The sequence below is a fragment of the Medicago sativa genome, chromosome 4 (assembly GCF_051527215.1).
Source record: "Medicago sativa cultivar Bolivia chromosome 4, Bolivia_mono, whole genome shotgun sequence".
NCBI lineage: Eukaryota > Viridiplantae > Streptophyta > Magnoliopsida > Fabales > Fabaceae > Medicago > Medicago sativa.
Window position 1 is genome coordinate 12,181,927 of NC_140752.1, and position 19,209 is coordinate 12,201,135.

The 19,209-nt window shown below is 31.9% G+C and overlaps 2 protein-coding genes and 1 long non-coding RNA gene across 4 annotated transcripts; 1 reads left to right on the plus strand and 2 right to left on the minus strand.

Annotated features, from left to right (window-relative positions):
• Window positions 1-978: 978 nt before the first annotated feature.
• On the plus strand, window positions 979-6,876 carry LOC146926371 (jasmonate-induced oxygenase 1-like). 2 transcript variants are annotated; one of them, XM_085758748.1, is made up of 3 exons: window positions 979-1,730; window positions 5,065-5,398; window positions 6,134-6,521. In XM_085758748.1, the coding sequence occupies exons 1-3, from the start codon at window positions 1,198-1,200 to the stop codon at window positions 6,380-6,382; spliced, it is 1,116 nt and encodes a 371-aa protein (XP_085614874.1). In that variant the 5' UTR covers window positions 979-1,197; the 3' UTR covers window positions 6,383-6,521. The 2 variants fall into 2 exon arrangements, with proteins under 2 accessions (XP_085614874.1, XP_085614875.1); XM_085758749.1 differs by lacking the exon at window positions 6,134-6,521 and adding an exon at window positions 6,585-6,876 and having other exon boundaries at window positions 1,004-1,730.
• A 386-nt stretch (window positions 6,877-7,262) lies between these two features.
• LOC146926372 (uncharacterized) lies at window positions 7,263-9,849 on the minus strand. Its single transcript, XR_015034102.1, has 2 exons — window positions 7,721-9,849; window positions 7,263-7,633 (listed from the first exon to the last, which is right to left on the minus strand). It is a non-coding gene; the product is annotated as an uncharacterized LOC146926372 (long non-coding RNA).
• Window positions 9,850-11,623: 1,774 nt separating this feature from the next.
• On the minus strand, window positions 11,624-15,063 carry LOC146926373 (PHD finger protein ALFIN-LIKE 1-like). Its single transcript, XM_085758750.1, has 5 exons — window positions 14,781-15,063; window positions 14,641-14,673; window positions 13,360-13,582; window positions 12,654-12,774; window positions 11,624-12,118 (listed from the first exon to the last, which is right to left on the minus strand). The coding sequence occupies exons 1-5, from the start codon at window positions 14,869-14,871 to the stop codon at window positions 11,864-11,866; spliced, it is 723 nt and encodes a 240-aa protein (XP_085614876.1). The 5' UTR covers window positions 14,872-15,063; the 3' UTR covers window positions 11,624-11,863.
• Between the last annotated feature and the right edge of the window lie 4,146 nt (window positions 15,064-19,209).

The window sequence follows — 19,209 nt, forward strand, 5'->3', positions numbered from 1 at the left end:
TTATAATTTAAAAAGTGTAACAAACTATATGAGTGTATCTATACTAACTTTTTTATTATCCCAATTATAGCCTTAAACAACAATTTTTTCTTTAATAAATATTGTTGTTGGTGTCATTAAAAAAATAAGAATTTAGATTATAAATTTTTGTTATATTGTTGAATTCATTGAAATAGATAATCATGATTAGTTTGATTTGTTATAATTTAAAAGAAAAAAATTTATATTTTTACTTTTTTCCTTAAAAAAATTATATTTTTACTTTTAATCAAAATTTAAATTTTATAAAAATACACTGTTCATAATTTTCAAACGTTGTCGCAATAAAAATAGCGGAAAGACGGCCACGTGAGTGCCCGTCTTTTCGCTAGTAATATAATAATGAAAAGGTAATCAATGCTTATTTTCACCAAGTATTTTACATGCATATAAGTTTTTTTTTGTGGTGGCCGGATTCGAACCCCGGACCTTGCATATTTTATGCATTGTCCATACCAACTGAGCTAAGCTCACGAGGACACATGCATATAAATTTTAGGCTTAATTGCAGTTTTAACCCCCTAAGAAAAAAAAACTACAAAACTGCCCCTAAGTTTTGCAACTGTAGCAGTTTTGGCCCCCAAGGCCAAAAAAAAATATAAAAAAATGACACGTGGCACCTCACTTAGGGTGCCACGTCAACGTAGACCGAGTCAAAATTGGCCTTGGGGGCCAGAACTGCTACAGTTGCAAAACTTAGGGGGCAGTTTTGTATTTTTTTTCTTAGGGGGCCAAAATCGCAACTTTAGAAAAGTTAGGGGGTTAAAACTGCAATTAAGCCTAAGTTTTAATATAAACATGTTGTTAACGTATCTTAATCGTATCATATAAATTTTAAAAATTTATACGTATTAGCATACTCGTATCGTATTGTACCCGTATCACGTATCCGGGTTTGATAGAAAACTATAAAAATATATAGTCTCACGTGTTATTAATGCCTATATAGTCCCTCTCTTTGTTCATCTTAATCCCATAACAAGAAGCCACAAACGCACTCACTTAGACGCATGCACTAGTTAGTGTAGAGTGTTCCCCTCCAATAATATATCTTATTTTTAGGTCCCCTCCAGTAATATATCTCTTTTATTTTTCTTATGAGCGTTAAATATTCTTATATAACAACCAAAAAAGCTAGTGTAAAACACACAAAAAACGATGGCTAGTGAAGGTTGGCCAGAGCCAGTGATTCGAGTCCAAGCCTTAGCTGAAAGTAGCATAAGCTCAATCCCTCAACGTTTCATCAAACCAAAATCCCAAAGACCTACCACAACAAACTCTCTCACTAGCCAAACTTTTCATCATGTTCATGATGAAAATGACAACAATAACATCAATATTCCAGTTATTGATTTACAACACTTATATGGCGAGAACGAGAAGCTCCGCGAGGAGACGCTAAAGCGCGTCTCGGAGGCGTGTAGAGAATGGGGATTCTTCCAAGTTTTAAACCATGGAGTTAGTCATGACTTGATGAAACGTGCTAGGGAGGTTTGGCGTGAGTTCTTTGAGCTACCACTTGAGGTGAAAGAGGAGTATGCTAATTCTCCTACCACTTATGAGGGATATGGAAGTCGTTTGGGAGTGAAAAAAGGTGCCATTTTGGATTGGAGTGACTACTTTTTTCTTCATTACATGCCTTGTTCACTTAGGGACCAAACCAAGTGGCCTTCCCTTCCTACTTCTTTAAGGTACTATATCACCTACCAAGCTTATCTTTTTTTAGCAAATTTCACATGTGATTGATTTTTATACGATGTCAATATAAAAAGTTTTATAAGTGGGTAAATCACAACGAACATACGTGTTAAAGTCAAATATTTTCAACAATCTGATAGTTATAGTTGATTAACCGTTTATATTTTCTTACACAATACATGTGTGTGTGAAAAAGTCTTTAATATTGTCTTAACTCAATTGATAAAGATATTGTCATAATATATGTACGTAAGGGTTGAAATTTGAGTCCCGAACACCCACTTATTCAAATTAATAAGTGAATTTCTAACCACTAAACTATTTGACCGAGAGGAAAAAAATATTGTCCTTTATAATATTCTCCCATGATTTAATCATGGACAAGATATGCCTTTCTTGCTTTCTTGGTTTCTTCCTCTTGACATATACTTAAAAATGAAAGTGTTTAAATAAACAAGTACTTGGATCTCTGTCTAGTCTTTGTATAAATTATAGCTTTTCTAATTATTATGTTTTTGTAGTAATTATAGTTTTTTTTTTTATTATGTCTTGTTTGGTAAATATGCAGACCTGAATTTGTTTAGAGTAATGATATTATTTTATTATTTTACTAATAGAGTTATGATATTCTATGTTTTTTTGTTATATGATATTTTATAAGTTAATCATCTTTAAAAACATAGTTAACTCTATTGAATAGATGATTAAATCAATTCACCATCAAAATCGTGATCCACTACTAAAAAAATAAAAATTAGTGAGGGAAATTTAGAGAGGAAAATTGTGAAATCCCTCTCTAATTCCGTCATTAAATTTTATGATCAAAAAATTTGTTAAGAATTTTAATTTTTCCGTCACTAATTTTCCTCCTTAATTTTACTTTAACCATATATATATTTTTTTTGTCATAAATCAAATATTGCATTTATATATAAAGAAAATGGCTTAATGGTGTGTTTCGCCCCTGCAAATAGGCGGCGTTTAAAAATTGGTCCCTGTAATCGCTAATCCTGGCATTTTACCCCTGCAATTGTTAATCATTTAAAATTTGGTCCTTTGACCAACTTAATCACTGCCACGTCACCAGATTAGCAAAAATGGCATGGGAAATGACGAAATTACCCCTGGCTTTTTTTTTGTTTTTTTTTCCTTAAAAAAAAAAATTCAGTTTTTTCCCGAATTTTTTTTACGAGTTTTTCCCGAAAATTTTTCAGTTTTAATTTTAACAATTTTTTTCCGAAATTTTTTTTGACTTTTAATTATTTTTTCAGATTTTTTTAATTTAAAAAAGAATTTTCAAAATTTTGAAAAAAAACATTTTTTGAAGGAAAAAAAAAGTTAGCCCAGGGGTATTTTGGTCAATTCCCATGCCATTTTTGCCAATCTGGTGACGTGGCAGTGATTAAGTTGGTCAAAGGACCAAATTTTAAATGATTAACAATTGCAGGGGTAAAATGCCAGGATTAGCGATTACAGGGACCAATTTTTAAACGCCGCCTATTTGCAGGGACTAAAGACATCATTAAGCCAAAGAAAATTGAGTGCCAGTGAAACAAATTGTCTTATATTAAGAGTAATGATATTTTGACATCCATTTGATGACAACTTTGTTGACAACCTTGTTTTTCTCACTTCTTATTGGTCAAAAACAATGAGAGAGAAAAAGGAAGAGAGAGAATAACAACATCATGTGAGTATGAGAGAGAGAGTTGTCCAAAAGTTGTCAAAAAGTGGTTGTCAAAATATCATTTCTCTTATATTAATTGTATCAAAAAACAATGTAGGGTATTTGGCCAATTCTTACACTGTCACGTTGTACACTCGCATGTAAAACGTGATGTATATATTCATGTCTAAGTCAGACGTCAACATAAATGCATGGCGTAGAATACTATTAAAATAAGCACGTGAAAGGGAAGAAAAAAACAAATAACTGGCTGCGTGGAAATAAAATATCAATAAAAATATGCTGATAAAAAATTATCAACAAATATCATTCAATTTTATGGACCGTACAACCTTATCACTATCAGCAATTTAGGAAAATTGTTGTTGACAAATATGATAGGGCTGAAAAACACATATAAAAGACGAAAATGTCCCTGCGGCAGTTAATTACCGAAGTTCTGAACCTGCTGCAGTTAACTACGGAAAAACGAAAAACAAAAAAAGAAAAAACATCGGCACTTAAGTGCCGAAGAACTCATCATTAGTTAAGGCTTATATTGTTAGTCTAACACGTCCAGTTAAGGCTGCCGTAACATTACTAGCACGAGAAGATATATTTATATACACACAAACACACAACTTTTTGGGAAAAGAAAAGATGTTAATCACTAAGAAATCCATAATAATTGTATTAAAAAAATTGCAAACTTTTCCAAACTGTTGAAGCTTGGATCAAAGTTGGGATTGGTAGATTAGAAAGGATGGATTCTATGAGGTCTAACTAAGGTTTGTGATTTCTGTCATGTTGTTGGTTTGTGAAGATGATGATGATGATATGTTGTGGATAGTATATGAATGGAGGAACAGAACAAGAACATAGGGCTGGGAATTGAGAAGATGGATTGGGAAGTCACACGTAGATAGATGGTTGGATGAGTAATGGTTTGGTTGTTCCATTATTGAAGTGGTGGAACACGTGTGTGTCGGTTGTTGACTTTTTTTGTGCTATAATATGAGTGTGTTTGGAAAAGTTTGGGAAAAATCAAAATTCATGTTCTTCGGCACTTAAGTGCCGAGGTTTTTTTTTTCTTCGTGTTTTCGTCGGCAGTTAACTGCCGAAGGAACTTCGGTAGTTAATTGCAGCTGGTTCCTTACTTCGGTAGTTAACTGCTGCAGGGGCATTTTTGTATTTTACATGTGTTTTTCGGCCCTATCATATGTGTCAACTGCAGTTTTCGCAATATAGTGGTTAAAAACGGTTAAAACATAGTAAACTATTAAGGTAAATAAGTAAATAATGCATTCATGACCTTGACCAACCACCACAACTATAAACCCAAAACAAGGTTAGTTAAAATCAAAGTGGATTAAAATAACATTATATGAAACAAATCAAGTGGATTAAAATACAAAGTGAATATTACACTTACATATAATATATTTTTTTTTCTCAAAAAAAAAAAGAATATAATAATATATCTACCCACACCAACTTTGACTCAAAAGTTAAATTATTTTATTGAATTTGTTTTTTGAACAAGTCAAAATGAAATTTAAATTACTAAAACACACTTCTTGACTACCACAATTGAGTACTCTTTACTTTGTATACATGCATTTTTCTTTAATATATACTAAAGTTTCTTTTGGTGATAATAGGAATGTGATCAATGAATATGGTGAAGAAGTTGTTAAGTTAGGAGGAAGAGTTCTTGAGTTATTGTCAATTAATCTTGGCCTTAATGATGATTTCCTTCTAAATGCATTTGGTGGTGAAAATGATCTTGGTGGTTGCTTAAGGGTGAATTTCTATCCAAAGTGTCCTCAACCTGATCTCACTCTTGGTCTCTCCTCTCACTCTGACCCTGGTGGTTTGACCATTCTACTTCCTGATGATTATGTATCTGGGCTTCAAGTACGTAGAGGAGAAGATTGGATCACAGTTAAGCCTGTCCCAAATGCTTTCATCATCAATATTGGTGACCAAATTCAGGTCCCCTATTTATCTATCTATGATATTAATTCCAAGTAATTTAAGTATTTTGGACAATTAACCAAGTTATTTAAGTTTCTAAGTTGTTATCATGATAGCATTCCTAACTAACAAAGTGACGTATTAAATTTGTTAAATGAGTTTGAATCTTGTCCAAAAGTTAGATCAAACTATAAGGGAGGTGAACCACATATATACACACACATCCAACAACCCGAAACTTTAATATAAGACTCCAATACAATTTAATACACAGCATCATGTTTAGCATCGAGCTAGAAAAAAAAGTTTGGGTAGACCATCAAAATAAATTTTATTTCGAGTGACTAAAAAATGTGATAGTAACGTTTAGTGAGATAAATACGAAGATAGGATATAAGGTAATTTTATCTAAAAATCTAGAATGTTATAATTATTTTCCCTATAAAAAAAATTTATTTTATTTTGCTCGGGTAGACCGTGGTCCATCCAAACCCTAAATTATTTATTGCTCATAATTTAAACATGGGTCTTGTTAACGAGTGCCCGCAGGGCACTCTTTAAGCATCCCATATTTAGTAATTATTCTTTCAAAAAGTCAACTATTACAATTTCCAATGCATTCAACACACAACTTTTTATTAAAAACTTACTATTTAAAGTGCTTAAAGAGTGTCCTGGAGGCACCGTTAACAAGACCCTTTAAACATTGGTGGTTGTTTACCTACTCATCAATGATTTATCTTATCTTTGTAGGTGCTAAGCAATGCAATATACAAAAGCATAGAACACAGAGTAATTGTGAACTCCAACAAAGATAGAGTTTCATTGGCCTTCTTTTATAATCCAAGGAGTGATTTACTAATTCAACCTGCTAAGGAACTTGTCACTAAGGATAGGCCAGCACTCTACCCACCAATGACATTTGATGAATATAGAGTTTACATTAGGACAAAAGGGCCTTGTGGAAAAGCTCAAGTAGAATCTTTGGTTCCCCAAAAGTGATTTCTATTAATTTTGTCATTAGTTTTCAATTAATGGATCTTGTTTTTCAATTAATTAATTAAGTAAATGTGTTCAATTTGGGATTTTATTTAATCATCTGATCCAATATTTATATCCAAGAATGAACTTACACATGTCATTCTCATACTTCTTCTTTTATGTTGTACTTATCTCAAACTTGGGTTGCCCTTATCAATTCAAGGTCAAAGAAATGAATAATGAGGAGTGGTTGAGTTATTTCATCAATAGTGTGGAACTATGGAAGCAGAGGTGGCCCTGAGCATGGGCAGAAGGGGGGACGCCTAAGATACCAAATTTTTAGGATCACCGAAATTATTTATATATAAATATAATGTATTTTGTTGAGGCCAATTTTACATTTGAGCCTTTCATTAGACTTATATCATGTTATTCATATGAGCTATTTTCTTTATTATATTATTTAAGATTTAAGATTTATCCAACTATTTCAGATCTCATGAAAATTGATTGAATAGGGTGAGACACGTGTGAAGCTTTTTAATCTGGTCCATTCATTTTTTATCTAAAAGTTGATAAGTGTTCTCATCATTCTCACATAAGTTATCCATTCTCACTAGATATGCTCTCAATAGAGATTTGCAATATTAAAAATTCAATTGGGAGGAGAGAATTTATCCAGTATATCCAACATATTCCTCAATAGAGATTAATCTCCGCTTAAACGATGATGGAAACTTCTTATTATAACATGACTGTCATACCCCAATTTTTGACCTAAGGTCCGACACGTGTCTTTTGACCCTGATCTGGTTATGACTTTTCAGTAAAAAAAAATTCGACAGAGAGAAATTTTAAAATACCTCATAATTTGGTTCCGAGTCGGACCCTCTTCTCTCAATTTTCATTTTTTATTTTTATCTTTTGGTTTTAATTATTTAAAATTCCATCTTTTATTTTTATTTCTTCAAATTCAATTTTTTATTCTTATTATAAAATTCCATTTTAATTAAAATTATATTTTAATTTATTTAAAATTTTTGTCCCCCTTTCCATCAACCACACGACAACAGCAGCAACAATTTTCTCAGTTTCCAGCTTGCACCTCTGTGCACAAATACCCTCCCCTTAGATACAACTTTTTTTCTTGCAACCTTTTACCCAATAAATCAGATCATGACATTGTCCATTGGTAATATGGTTGTGTCCTTGGAGCGTATAAATATGGGAACCAAATATCAGAGAAGGGAGAGCCAGAAACGCCCAATTCATCTGCAAAAAAAAAAAACTTCATCGCAAAAATACAATTTTTCACAGAAAAATTCACGAGAACTCTAATTCACCAACAATTCCAATAACCTGCAAAATCGAAATAAAAGATTCAAAGAGACCAATTGCTCATAAATACACAAACCACGTATCGAACAACACAAAGCTGTCACTCTCAAATCCGTACACAGTCGAAACCCATCAGCATCACAAATCGCATAACACAAATCCAACGAGACAACACAATAAACCTAGAAACATAAGCTTCCAAACCATACACACGCAAACGTTAGAATCCGAAACTAGTCTACAAACCGTAACTACCAAATACAAATTCGACAAAGCAGTGTTCAAGCCTCACAAAGCCAAGCCGTTTCCGAATCATAACCAAATCCGGTCGCCGGAAAACTCATGAATGAACAAGGAACAGAGGGAGAAGACGAGAGACATATGTACCTGTTTGTTACGGCGGTGGCAAAAGCATGTACCCACGTTTTGGCAAAAGCTACAGTTTTAAGCTTCCTAAAAATCACGGTAGGTTAGCATTGGGAAGTGGTATTTATGCTCCCACCACTATACCAAACAGGCTAATAAGAGAAGAGAGAGAAGAAGATGTTAAAATGATTTTTTTCTAACAAACCCAACCTCTTTATACAATCCATGACCCAAACCCGTTTTAAAAAAAACGACCCGGTTCGTTTTGACCAAAGCCCAATTTTACTTGTCTTTTGTCTTTTCTGCTTACTATTCACACACCCCATATTACTGCTTGCACCCCCTTTTCCTTTATTTTCTATTCTATTATATTTTTATGTCTTTCATGCATTTTTATCTTATTTTTGCATTACATTCTATTGTCTACTATTATCATATGCATATTTAAATTTTGTCATTAAATACACATCTCAATCCAGAGTACTCTGGTCCTAAATTAACTGTTAATATTATATTATTCTTCAGAACAATCTGGTCCTTGTCAATTAAATTAATCCAGATTGCTCTGGTCCTAAATCAACTGTTAATATTATATTTCTGCTTATATAATCGTTCTCCAGAGTATTCTGGTCCGTGTTAAAATAACCTCATATTTCAGCTTAACATTATTTTTCTCATTCTGCTTATATAATTTCCATATCATTATTCAAAATAACAAAAACATTCAAATATATCAAAATCACAAAAATTATTTTCATAAACAAACCTTGATCTTAAATCAAGTGATCGTTCATTTTATTTTCTTTCTTAATCAAATCATCAATCAATTCTAATTCTATTTTGAGTCATCTTTCATTTAAATTAAAAAAACACAAACAAATTCCAACTTGCCATTTGGATTTTATTTTATAACTTTTTTTTCAAAAACATTAAAAAGCACTCAACAAATCAAACGTCAATTTCTACCCCGAACTACGAGGTTTTGATCCTTCACGGGTACGTAGGCAAAGGACATGCGTCCTTCCAAATCAATAAAAATGTAGATAAATTAGGTCTTTATTTTCTTTTATCATTGCGAATTTCATTTTTTAAAGCAAGCAAGTTTATAGCACAAAAGTTAAATAAAATCAAAAGGTTTTCGTAGAGTACTACGAATATTTAGGGTGCTTAACACCTTCCCTAAATATAGCCAACCCCCGAACCCTTAATTCCTAAAAAACGTGGTATTTGAACCTTTTTCCACTTTCTGTTGAAAGAAAATTAAATGTTCAGTCGTGAATAAAAAATTGTGAGTCAAACGCTAATCAAATGGCCTTTGACCAGTCCGAAAAATGATGCGACAATGACATTCCAATAATACAGAGGTGATTTAGGCATGTCATAATTATGAGGAAGGACGGTAAATGACATTTTCCGATTGTTAAATGGAGCCATTGCCAACAGCAGCGATAGATACACTATGTCCACATTCTAGTATGTAGAGGGACCATACTATCATATGTTAGGCCGTTGCACAAAAATACCCAACAAACAGCTTTACATGATAAAATAATAACTCTTATGAAGAGTGTTATGGATACTCTTTTTCTAACAGTCACTTTTTTACTGGATGGAATCTATGTGGGTCATACTTTGGAAATAGGCCCGACATAAAATGATGAGACCTATATAAGTTTCACTGAATAGAAGAGAGTGTTAAAAAGATAGTGTTCCCGCCATTTCTCAACTTTGATATGATGAGCAACACTTGTTACCCTTCCTAAGTAGTGAGAGCTGTATCTTAATTCTCTCCAAAATAATCAAGAAAATTTTACAGTTTCACTTCTCTTATTCTCTAATTATAAATTTTCTTAAAACAAACATATCCTTAAAAGTCTATGAATATCCAAATATATTAATATATGATCTAAAATATATTTTTTGCAAGTAAATAATACTCTATCTAGTCCTTTTTATAAGAAACAAATGAGTTAACAAAAATTAATGTATTCATTTAGTGAATAATGTAGACCAAATAGATCAATTTTTGTTTACATATTTATCTTTTACAAAAAGAACCTGGTGGAGTAATATATACATTAAGATCAAGAAATCAATTATTGGACTGTATAATGATGACATCTTCCGAAAAAGATTCTTCAAAAATCTTTCATATGTGTTATACTTGTTTGAGATACCTTGACATAGAACTAGACTGCACATCATCTTTGTAGACAAATTATATGTCAAGTCACATTTAGATTCTTGCTACTTTGATAACAATGAAGTTTTAATAGAGACCCCTCATAGCTTGTAATATCACAATCATATTTATATTATTAGTTTAAGCTTGTATGATAAGGTCACTTCTAAAAAAGGTGACTTTAACTCCAAGAATTTGATCTAATTGTAAAAAAAAAAAATCTTAAATTTAGAAATAGTACGTTGGTTAAACCGTGGTTGAATCAGATATTAAATGAAGATATTAAAAAATAAAAATAAATAAATGTAAAAAGTAAAAATTGGTTGAACTATTTGTGATTCAACCAAACTAGTTGATTTCCCATTTCAACCAATTGAAAAGGCCAATTTAATCCTGTTTTGAAATTATTGCTATAGATATTGGTAAAAGCATTAACTAAACTGATGTGATTTGCCACTTGAAAATAAATTAGCAACTTTTTATTTTGATGAGAAAGAGGCAACTTTAAAAAAAAATGGCTCATTATATAATTTTTCATAATGATTAGGATATTTCTATCAAGTTAAAGACCCTTTGGAACTACAGTTTTTTTTTTTTTGTTACAAAAGACCCTTTGGAAACTACCAATTAATAACAATCTTTCTTATTAAACTTTTGAATATTTTGAATGTTATGAAATTAATGATTGCATTAGAGATTGTTCGAGTAAGAACATGAATCAAATTAAAGTACAAAAGTTGTTCTAAGCATAAAAAGGGAGTCTTCACTTAAATTCTTCAAAACAAAAAGGAACTCAACAAATATCAAAGGTGGTCAAATTGCCACACAGAAATCAGGTGACCCAGAAATCATAGGGAAAAGTTAACATGGTTAGATTAATCATTAAAACAATGAAAGATAAAATGGAGCTTTAGAAGATTATTCAGTCTTCAAATTCTGAGAAAAAAACAAAGTCGCAGGCTGTAGCGACTAGCGAACAATGAATAAACATATAGATATGCTATGAGCCTATGATCTTGAAGTATCTAAACAATAAATGAAAGAATAATGAAAAAACAAATACGGATTTGCAAAATTCAACCCGGCTCAAACCCATATCAATCCACGAATTAAGTGAACCGGGTCTGAATAGCTCGGATCAAGTGAACCTGTTTTTCTCCTGGTACATAAGACATAGCCTTGAGCCTTTCGATTTATCTCAAGTTTCAACAGTTAGCATTTGGTAAAAGAAGCAGCCCTGCAAAGAAAGTGCACAAACATTTGCCACACATTACAATGTCAATAGGAAGCCGATCCAATAGCTAGCAACGATGAAGACAACAAATAAATCAACTACAAAAATTATAAGAAAATCTATGCATATAGGTAACAAAATGTAAAATAAAAATCTACTCTTTCAATCGATAATCATAACCTTTCCCCACCCCTCAATAAGAGGAGACAAATTTGTAACAAACTGAGGATCCATCTTGATAGAAGAAATTAACTTTAATAGTTTTACCCATTAGTCATATATAAACTATACCCATTAAATGAATTTCTACAAGAGATTTGGCAATATTACGTATCCGGTCAGCATCAACAAAGTATTATTCACTTCACATGCTGTCTTAGGCTTAGGGCCTGCCCCTCTTGATGCTGCATGATGGGCACTTGTATTGCTTTATGCTCTCAGCTTTAGCAGGAGTAATCTTCACACATTTTCCATGATACCACCTCTCACAAATATCACAGCCAATCCAAAATTCATCTGCGTTGTAGTTTCCGCCGCAGCTCCCACAAAGGGTTTCGCTATGCTCGTCTTCTTCCTCCTCATAACCTTGATCATCTACCAACTTCGGGTTGCTTTTAACTTGTCCATCACTTGATCTCTTCAAATAAATTAACAAACATGTATTAGACAGTAGTAACATGACAACATTTAGCACCCTACGAAACCTTTTAAAGTTTTAATTCATAGTCATACGCTACAGAATTTGTACAAATGTTGCAATAACATGAAACAAACACAACGATCAAAGTGCTTCTAAATGCAGGTCACATATAATACTCTGTTGCAATTTTCATGATCATATGCATAAGCAAAAAAGAAAAGTAGTGTGAGAGTAGAACGGTGTGATAGATTATGAACTTAGTTTAAAAAGACACAGCTGGTTTAGATATCTGGCGGTACTCACAGCTGCTTCAGAGTGTTAACCAAGTAACCAGAGACTATACAACAAATAAACAAGCCAAACACTTTATTATAGTTCCTTTGTGTTTGATTCAGGAGAAATATTTAAAAAGCTTCAAAAACATTTAGAACACACAAGCATTACTAAGCTAGCTCCGAGTAAATAACAGGCCAATTTGTGTGTGTGTGTGTGTGAGATACTAAACAGTACACACAATGACAATTACACTAACCTTGGTGCTGCCCCGAGATTTGCTTCCACTATCTACAGTGGGCTTGTCCTTTATTGGCTTCCTGTCAGTTACAACTTCAAACACAGTTGGAAGCTCATTGATCAAGCTAAATAAGCGTTTCCTGCCATGAATCAGTGGAACCATCAATAAAAAGAGGGACCTATAAGCCCATTACAAAGCAGTTGAGAAAAAAATGGTAAAAGCAGTAAGCCCTTAAAACGGCAATAACAGAGCAACAGTAACCACATTCTACCATACAAATAGTTGCCCTAACACAGTGTGATAAGGAGGGCGAAATTATTAACGGGGAGAGATTATCAATTGTCCAATTGCAAATCAAAGCAAAAAGTTACAACAGAGTCGGTCGCCTTTCACACAACCTCAAGTTTCTTGAATTGTAAATATGGATGAGAAAGGGCCCTTGTGCTGAGGTTTCTGGGAAATAAAATTGTCTTGGCCCATCAATCCAAGGAATACATATACAAAATTAACTAGAATCACAACAGATGACGATGATGCAATTCAGCAACTAATATAATTACAAGCCTCAATTCTCAACATTTCAAAGTGCTTAAGCATGTGAATTACGATAACAAACTAAATACAACTAAGATAATTATAATGATAATTATAATCACATACATACTCTGTATAACGAGCCAAAACGTACTTAAATTACTATAACCCAACCAAAACTAGATAGTACCTTTCATTGCGGTTAAGACGAGCTCCAAGATAAAAAGCCACAGAAAGCAACCATGAATCACTGTGCACAGCAACCAGGGAAAGCCAGTCCCTACGATTCATGCCATCCCTTGCAAAATTGATTCCAAGAGCTGGCTCTGGAAGCTCAGGTGGAACTTCCTCAGCAGGAAGAGTAACCTCCCATGATTCATTTGTATGTCCATAGAGACACAAATTGTCCTTATCTTGAAAACAAAAAGCACAACAGTGAAACTTGTAAGTCAGTGAAACAACACAGATTCATAATAATTATTATTACAAAAACCATAATAACTAAGAGCATTTCCAGCACGAGTCTAACTCAACCACTTAGGTGTCTGTTAAATCTCATCTCCAAATCAAAATCCAAAAACTGGATATGTCCTAGAAGCAGGGTTTTAAATATAGGTTGGTGACCACGTTCTGGGATGCGACACAATGTTTATGAAGTTGGTGAAATCACGTCGTGACATCAATTGAGACCAAATTTGATTGTGATTCTCAACAACGTCAAGGAACACGATGTAACCTCCATTTAAAACCTTGCTTAAAAGAATACAAACAACCCAATTCAAGCTCTTAACAATTTCACAAGATCACAACACCACAAACATGTAGAATTATTAGCTATGACACACTGACACATCGACACAAATAGTAACTTAAGAAAATGACATATGTAGTCACATGTGTCAGTGTCGTGTCAGTGTAGGACAAGTTTAAGATACCTGACACACCTTCAATCAGAAGTGTCGGTGCTACAAAGGTTATTAGCAGACCGAATCATACTATTTTAAAACAGTTAGCAATGACTCAATTATTATCAGTTATATAGATAATGATTTTTCCGATTCAAAAAAAAGATAATGATTTTCTCAATTCAAAGGAGCAAGATCCAAAAAAATTATAAACTAAAATTTTATTTTATTAACTAACAATAAACTGACTTCAGTGTCTTGTAGTTGAAAAGTAACTGATATGTGTGAGATCGTGCCTAAATAAATAAACAAACAAACAAAACAAAAAATAAAAAATAAAAAACACATGGGACATACTAACCTTTGACTTTTTTTCCTCAAATTCTCCAAAAAAATAAAATTTAACCCTCTCAACTCAACAATTAACAAAATTTTTCATAAAATAAAAAAACTACAATTTTCAATTTCACACAGAATCAATAAAATTGAAAGAAAACAAAAAGCTAAAAATATGATTTTTAGATAAAGTAAAAAACAATAATTCAGATCTTGAACTACCCATTTACCTGGATCACAGAGTGCATAAAATTCATCAACATCTGAAGAAAAAAACAAAAAAAATAATTAATGGGTTAGTTGAAAATTTGAATAAAAATCACCAAAAAAACAAATTGAATTTAACTGAATTGAATTTTGAAGAATATACCTTGAGTTAAAGCACGAACGATACCATCTCTACGAGAACTGAAATCTTTGAAGATCTCTTCAACGGTACGAGGACTTGACGCCATTTCCATATAACCCTAATTTGAGATCTACGCGAATTAGGGTTAGGGTTTGAAGAAGATTTCAAAGAAATTGAAGATTAACGGTGAAGATATGAATTTTGAAGTTTGAAGAGACTAAGCCATGTGAGTGAATGGATCGATCTTAATTGTGATTGATGATGATGTAAAAAGGAAACAACCTAAGAAGAGAGAGAAGACTATGGTTGGAAAAAATATAGAAAATTAATTTAAGTGTGTGTAGTTAGTTATATAGTGTGTTTCCTATTTAGGGTTTATATTAAGGGGAATTGGATTTGCTATTTAGTTACACCTGAGAGCCGTCTGATTTTCATCGACTAAGATCGTTTTATTGTGTGACATTTGTTGTGTGATCAAAATCGTATGATCTTGAATTAATAACAGACAATGTGTATTGTGTGGACTATGATTCCGTGTTGTCGACTTTTTATACATTCGTGCATTAAGTGTATTTGTGATAGTGTCTTTTTTATTTTTAAAAGTTAAAATCTTTATTAAAATATGAACTGTTCGATTTCAATCCAATGATAATGGATGAACTGAATGCGTGAGTTGAATGAAAAATTTGACAACACGAAATCTCATTTTGCATTGCGTAAAGTTGTATTTTTCGAATTGGAGGAGATCTAGATCCATATTCAGTGTGTATTGTTAGATTAATCTTAATGGTTGGAAATTGATTTTAGTTGTTGAATTAACTTGATGGTTGGATTGGTTGTGTATTGATCTTAATGGTTAAGAGATTGATTTTGATCGTTGCGTTGATTCAATGATTGATATATGATTGGAATGATGATGTGTTTATTTGATGATTGCTATATGGTTGGAATGATCATGTTGGTTAATCTTGGACATTGGCTAACCCTTTATGGTAGGAAAAATTCATTTTACATGTTGAGGAAGTTATTAAATTGTTGGATTGGTTGCGTATTGATTTGAATGGTTAACACAATAATTTTGATCATTGGATTGATTCAACATTTGGTATATGACTGGAAGGGACGCGTGCTAATTGTAGTGAGGAGTAGAAGATTGAATTGGATTGATTCAACATTTGGTATATGACTGGAAGGGACATATGCTAATTGAAGTGAGGAGTAGAAGATTGATTTAGATTGTTGGAACAATTTCATGGATGATGTATGGTTGAAACGGTCGTGTGTTAAACTGTGTTAAACTTAACGGTTAAGTGATTAATTATGATTGTTGGATTGATTCGATGATTGGTATATAGTGGGATTGGTCGCATGATTGTAATGAGTAGAAGATAGGTTTTTGTTGGTTTGATTTGATGATTGATGCATGGTAGAAATGATCATGTATGAATTTAACGGTTAAGAGATTATTTTGATTGTTAGATAAGTTCAACGATTCATGTATGGCTAGCATGGTTGTGTGTATATTTTAGTGGTTAGAAGATTTATTTCAATCATTGGATTAATTTCGGTCATAGCTTAAATTTATTGGACTGATTAGACAATTGATATATGATTGGAACGGGTGTGTGTTGTTCTTAATGTGTAGAAGATTAGTTTTGATCGTTTGATTGATTCAATGATTTATATGTGGTTGAAACGGTAATTTACGAGTCTTAGTAGTTAATAGATTAATTTTGTAAAAAAAAAAAAGATTAATTTTTGTTGTTGGGATGAATTCAACGATTGAGATAAAAAAAATTGTTTTTTTTTTTTTATAAATAGAAATCTTTGTTGAGAAAATTGTGTATATTATTTTAGCTTCAGTGATTAGAAGATTAATTTCAATAGTTGGATTAATTCTTTGGCGGCCGTAAAATCTATGTTGTGGTTGTGGAGATTTGTGTGCACTATTAAGTCTTCTTTTCTTCAAATAAAGATTACATACCGGTCAAATTAAATTTACATATCATAGTACTTGTTAAATTTTAGATTTAGTTCTTTTTTTTTTCTTTTCAAGAGATTTAGTTCTTCTAATATCCTTTCAAAATAAATTACAACAATTATTCAAAGATTGAGTTCTTTTAATAAATATTTTTTCGAGTTTTGTCAAAATCTTGCCAATTTAGTTTGTCAATAAAGAAAAATCTTGTCAATTTATATCAAGCTTTAAACCTAAATCAACATGTTTTTTAATGAACCTATTTGGGGTTAGCCTAGTGGTTGGCTTGGGATCTTGGAGTTTACTCCTCTTAAGGTCTCATGCCTCCGTAAATGGCTGGTGGGATTGATCCCCTCGAATTAGTCGGTTTTTGAATCAGATACCGAATTTAAAAAAAAAATGTTTTTTAATAAATAAAATGTTTTTTTTCTATCAAATCAACATGGTTACTACATTGCGTAGATTAACTTCATTATAATTCGAAAGAATTTTAAACAAAATCAACAATAGATTGTAAAAAGTGGTGTGGGATTTGAATGTTTTAAGCAAATGATCATAAGTTAGATCACATAATTTTGTGTTTATTTAAAATTTGAAAGGAGGGAAGAACACACTTTCTATCTTGCACAATTTTTTTTTTTTACATACGTTAGTCATAGTTAAGTGACAGCGAAAACTTTGTATTTATAAAGAGAGAAAAAATATTGCATTAACTTCCTATGATAATAGTTGAATAACACAAAGATCCGCTATATTTTAACAAAAGATCTTTCTAACAAGTGATCTAATGTTAAGAATTCAAAAATTGAAATAATCCATAAGTTTTATGTAAAAAAATTACTTTTTAAACTTTGTGTTGAATGCATCATTGTCAAAACAAAATTCCTTTTTAAACTTCTTACCGGTGTCATTAAGACACTTAGCATTTCCCTTTAACAAATAATACGTCCATTCTCAATTTATATCTTGCGTTGACACCTTCTAACTTTCCACAAACGTTTTCCTCAAAAAAAAAAAAAAACTTTCCACAAACGTTAGTTCTTGATAGAGTAGTGATATTTGAACAACTATTTGAGACAACTTTTGATGACAATTTTTTTTCTTTCTATTTTCATTGGTTAAAAACAATGGAGAGAGAAAAAGAAAGAGAGAGAATAAGATGATAATGTGAGTATGAGAGAGAAAGTTGTCAAAAAGTTGTCACAAAGTGGTTGTACAAATATCATTTCTCATGTAGTAAAAGGATCTCTTTTAAATCACAAAAAATAAGTGGCACCTTTCAAGTTCAACTCCTCCCTTTGAATAAGTGTCACACACACCGTGTGTTCTTTCCTTTCTATTTTCTTGGTACAATTTGTGCGTTCTTTTTTGCCTAATCATCATTGGAAACCAATTTTCTGAATCTACTTTTTAAAGCTTAGGAGGTCATCGTACACGAGGAATATATTTCTTACATCATTCACAATGTTGTTTCTACTATTAAATCAATAAATTTTACTACTAATTTATTAAATGAAATATGATGATATTTATAATCCAATGGTGAAATATACATAATACAATACTAATTTGTTTGTGCACGTTAAAGAAATTCTAACTTAAGACAATTATTCTATCAAAGTTTCATCTTGTGGAAATTTATTAAGTTAAAGAAAGCACAATTCAACATCTTTCTTTCTTGTTCAAGACCTTGCTCACTTCTAGTCAGAAAACAAGACTCGCTCCGTTTCCAAGATCCTAAATGTTTTCGAGGTCTAAACTATTTTATGCAAATAGGTTCTAAACCAGCGATCTTTATTAATTGATAAACAGTAGTAGAGCACCTGCAATGGAGCGTAATCGATAAACATTGATCTTTATTTGGATCTTGCTAACAAATGTCCTTAGGCACTGGTTAAAAATTCAAGAATAGAAATAACTATGTAAAAAAAAGTTACTTTTTAAAGTTTCAATGCTTTGAATGCATTATTTCCAAGACAAAGTTTCTTCTTTAGACTTCTTAACAAGTGTCTTGAGGGCACTTGTTAATATTTTCCTTATTTTTTTGTACTTAAATAGATCTCATGTGTACATATAATTTATTTATAATTTTTCAATAATAATATCTCAAAAACATTTAATCCCTCCAGCTTAACATCTTTAAAAAATTATTAAATTGATTCCATAAATAATTCTACATCATCATATATCAACATCCAAAGATTATTTTAATATTATAAATCATGCGAAGAGAGAGGGTGTTTCATGTATCGCCTCTTCTCATTAAGCATCAATAATATTTTCTCTCCAATGGATTACTATGTTATCCAAGTGCTGTTCGTTACCTATTAGATACCAATGCTTGTGGAGCCAGGCATTCTTCATTGGAGATGGTCCTACGTTTCACTCACACATAATTAATATTCAACAATATGAAGTTTGCATAAGTCACTGACTTGAACACAACCAATGAGTTTTTTTAACAAGAACAAA

Bases quoted from the DNA above. Each gene is read 5' to 3' on its own strand.
- LOC146926371 (XM_085758748.1), top strand. From the start codon at position 1,198: ATGGCTAGTGAAGGTTGGCCAGAGCCAGTGATTCGAGTCCAAGCCTTA. The intron at 1,731-5,064 runs GTACTATATCAC...TGGTGATAATAG, and splicing joins TCCCTTCCTACTTCTTTAAG to GAATGTGATCAATGAATATG. The intron at 5,399-6,133 runs GTCCCCTATTTA...TTATCTTTGTAG, and splicing joins ATATTGGTGACCAAATTCAG to GTGCTAAGCAATGCAATATA.
- LOC146926373 (XM_085758750.1), bottom strand. From the start codon at position 14,871: ATGGAAATGGCGTCAAGTCCTCGTACCGTTGAAGAGATCTTCAAAGAT. The intron at 14,674-14,780 runs GTATATTCTTCA...TTTTTTCTTCAG, and splicing joins CGTTCGTGCTTTAACTCAAG to ATGTTGATGAATTTTATGCA. The intron at 12,775-13,359 runs GTACTATCTAGT...GATTCATGGCAG, and splicing joins CGTCTTAACCGCAATGAAAG to GAAACGCTTATTTAGCTTGA.